The sequence below is a fragment of the Tupaia chinensis genome, unplaced genomic scaffold (assembly GCF_000334495.1).
Source record: "Tupaia chinensis unplaced genomic scaffold, TupChi_1.0 Scaffold000480_1, whole genome shotgun sequence".
In the NCBI taxonomy this organism is placed as follows: Eukaryota; Metazoa; Chordata; class Mammalia; order Scandentia; family Tupaiidae; genus Tupaia; species Tupaia belangeri.
The window spans coordinates 31,377-34,563 of record NW_006159992.1 but is presented as its reverse complement, the minus strand read 5'-3'; the positions used below and the strand labels follow the sequence as shown (position 1 = coordinate 34,563).

The 3,187-nt window shown below is 41.4% G+C and overlaps 1 protein-coding gene across 1 annotated transcript; it reads left to right on the top strand.

Annotated features, from left to right (window-relative positions):
• The first annotated feature begins 237 nt into the window (after positions 1-237).
• LOC102500613 (cbp/p300-interacting transactivator 1) lies at positions 238-894 on the top strand. The gene has a single exon (XM_014590749.1). The coding sequence runs from the start codon at positions 307-309 to the stop codon at positions 892-894; it is 588 nt and encodes a 195-aa protein (XP_014446235.1). The 5' UTR covers positions 238-306.
• Positions 895-3,187: the final 2,293 nt, after the last annotated feature.

Genomic DNA, 3,187 nt, shown 5'->3' with positions numbered 1-3,187 from the left:
GGGACAATGAGTTTCAGGTGATGAGGAAGTTCTTCCATGTTTTGAAAGAAGAAATACACATCATAAAAAGGAATCAAACCAAACTGTTAGAGATGAAGGGTGTAATACAGGAAATTAAAACCTCCCGTGAATGTATTAAAAGTAGATTAGAGGCGGACCCCTTGCCTGGAGGAGGGCTGGACCTGGAGGCAGACCTGGCTGCGAATCCCAGCGCCACCACTTTCTAGTGTTGTGACCTTGGCATCGCAGCTCCAGCTGGCAGCACCACCTCCCACCAATTTATCCACCTTCTGCCAAGGATCTGAAATGCCAACTATGTCAAGGCCTGCACTTGATGTCAAAGGTGGCACCTCACCTGTGAAGGAGGATGCCAACCAAGAGCTGAGCTCGCTGGCTTACTCTAACCTGGGCATGAAAGATCGCAAAGCAGTGGCCATTCTGCACTACCCTGGGATAGCCGCAAATGGAACCAAGGCCAGTGGTGCTCTCATTAGTTCCTCAGGATCTCCATCTCCAATAGTCTCTCCTACTGCCACCCCTCCAAGTAAAGCCCCCCCCTTCAACCTGCACCCTGCCCCTCACTTGTTGGCCAGCATGAAGCTGCAGAAACTTAATAGCCAGTATCATGAGATGGCTGCCACCACTCCAGGCCCACCTGGGGAGGCAGGGCCCCTGCAAAACTGGGGCCTTGGGGCTCAGGCAGGAGGGGCAGGGTCCCTCTTTCCTCCTGCCAGTGCCCAGAGCCCTGCTATCATCGATTCAGACCCAGTGGATGAGGAGGTGCTGATGCCGCTGGTGGTGGAACTGGGACTGGACCAAGCCAATGAGCTTCCAGAGCTGTGGCTGGGGCAGAATGAGTTTGACTTCACTGCGGACGTTCCATCTGGTTGCTGATGTCAAATACCCCTAAAGATGGAGGAATAAAGTTACCAATGCTGTTGTAAATAAAAATAAAAGTTACTTGCAAAGAAAAAAAAGTAGATTAGATAATGCAGAAAGTCAAATCTCAGATGTAGAATATAAAAACTCTGACCTTTAAAAAAATCACCAAAACGACTGAGAAAATAACCCCAAAAAATAATCATTTACAAGAAATACTAAATACAATTAAACACCCAAACATCAGGATAATCTGTATACCAGAAGGTGAAGAAATTAATAAGGGAATTGATAATCTATTCTATGAAATCCTGGAAGAAAACTTTCTAAACCTAGAGAGGCATTCAATTACCCACTTCCAGGAAATGCAAAGGATCCCAAATAGAATCAACCCAAGAAGATCTTCTCCAAGGCACATCATAGCCAGTTTTGTCAAAATCATAAAGACAAGATACTAAAATTGGCAAGAGAGAAACGTCAAGTCATGTACAAAGGTTATCCCATCAGGCTAGCACAGAACCTCTCGTCAGAAACAATGCAAGCAAGGAAAGAATAGGAAATGTATTCAAAGTGTTAAGTGAGATACAGTTTCATCCAAGAATACTATACCTGGCAAGATTATCCTTTATATGGAAAGAAAAGGTAAAAACATTCTCAGATAAACAAAACTTAAAAGAATTTACTAACACCAAACCAGCTCTTCAAGTTCTGAGGGGTGTGCTATACCAGGAAAGCAAAAGACAGACACACAGAAATAAAAGAACAAACAACAACCAAGAAAATGGCCAACTTAATGGTAGGGACAAGATCCATAATAACGTTCAATATTAACTTCCAGAATTTAAATGGAAAGATCGGACTCCAGTAACTCTGTAAATTTAACAGAATACAGGTTAATTACATGAGTCAGTACAGCAGAAATAAATTTTATGACTATTGATTTAAACATTACTGATTTTCTATGTTTTATTTTCCAGATTTAAGAATTTTTTAATCTTCTTTTGAGATGCTGATAGGTTCAGCAATTTGCTGATCTTTTTTTTTTTTTTGAAATTGAAACACAAAATTTTCTTCCTGACTTCTCTGGAATTAGGGAATATTTGTGGGTATTCTTATTTTGTGGCAGAACGTATTTTCATAAGTTTAATAATATCCATTGCCTTGTACCAGATATTTGAAATACTGGTTATTTCTAGGGCTTTGACTGGAATGTCATTTCTGAAGATATGACTAGAAAGCTAAGGAACTAAGGTCTATCTCAAGAAAGCCAACAGCCTCTACTGCCCTTCCCTGGGTCCACCTCCACTGCTGTGAACCCCCCAGCCTGGATCCCCCCACTTCTAGATCATAGACATTAGTAAGGACAGAACAGTTTCAGGCATCTCCATCTCTGCCTCTTCTGCCCTTCCCTGGGTCCACCTTCAATGCTGTGAAGCCCCCAGTCTGCCCTTCCACTTCCAGACCATAGACATTAGTAATGTAGGTAAAAATCCCTCTCTACCCTGTTATTTTCTGTCTTTTCTAACTTTTATTTTTTTAGAAATGGTTTTTATTCCCCCTGTGTCTTTCTCTTGCTAATTTGTCTCTCTTTCACTCACATAGGACAGAACAGTTTCAGGCATCTCCATCTCTGCCTCTTCTGCTCTTCTCTGGGTCTATCTTCACTGCTGTGAAGTCCCCACCTTGGGTCTCCCCACTTCCAGACCATAGGCATTAGTAAGGTAGGTAATAATCGCTCTCTATCCTGTCATTTTCTCTTTTCTAACTTTATTTTTAAAAATTACCAAAGCAGCTTTCCTTCCCTTTGTGTCTTTCTCTTGCTAATTTGTCTCTCCTTCCCTCACATAGGACAGAACAGTTTCCGGCATCACCATCTCTGCCTCTCCTGCCCTATTCATGTGGCACATGAGTGTGCTGGGCAGCTTTCATTTAAAACTTAATTGTATTTTGCAACTAGTTTTCTGCTTTTTACTGCTATTTTAGTTTTCTTCTTTTTTCTTTGCTTTTTCTTCTTTCTGCTTTCTACTTTCCTTTCTTCAACCTTACTTTCTTATTTTACTGCTCAGCCTTTACCCACTGCCTAGAGTGGTCTAGGTGCATAATTGTCAAACATTTGAGTACTGTGAGACTCAATGAATTCTGCACCCCTCATTGAACTGATTGTGAAAAGAGAGAAACTCCACTTCATAAACCTGATTTCAAAACTCCTCCTGTGATTACAACATTAGAAAACACAGTAGAAAGGAGAAAATAGCACTGAGTTATTTTTTTGTAAAGAGAAACACAGGAGCTCACAGTTACAGAATAC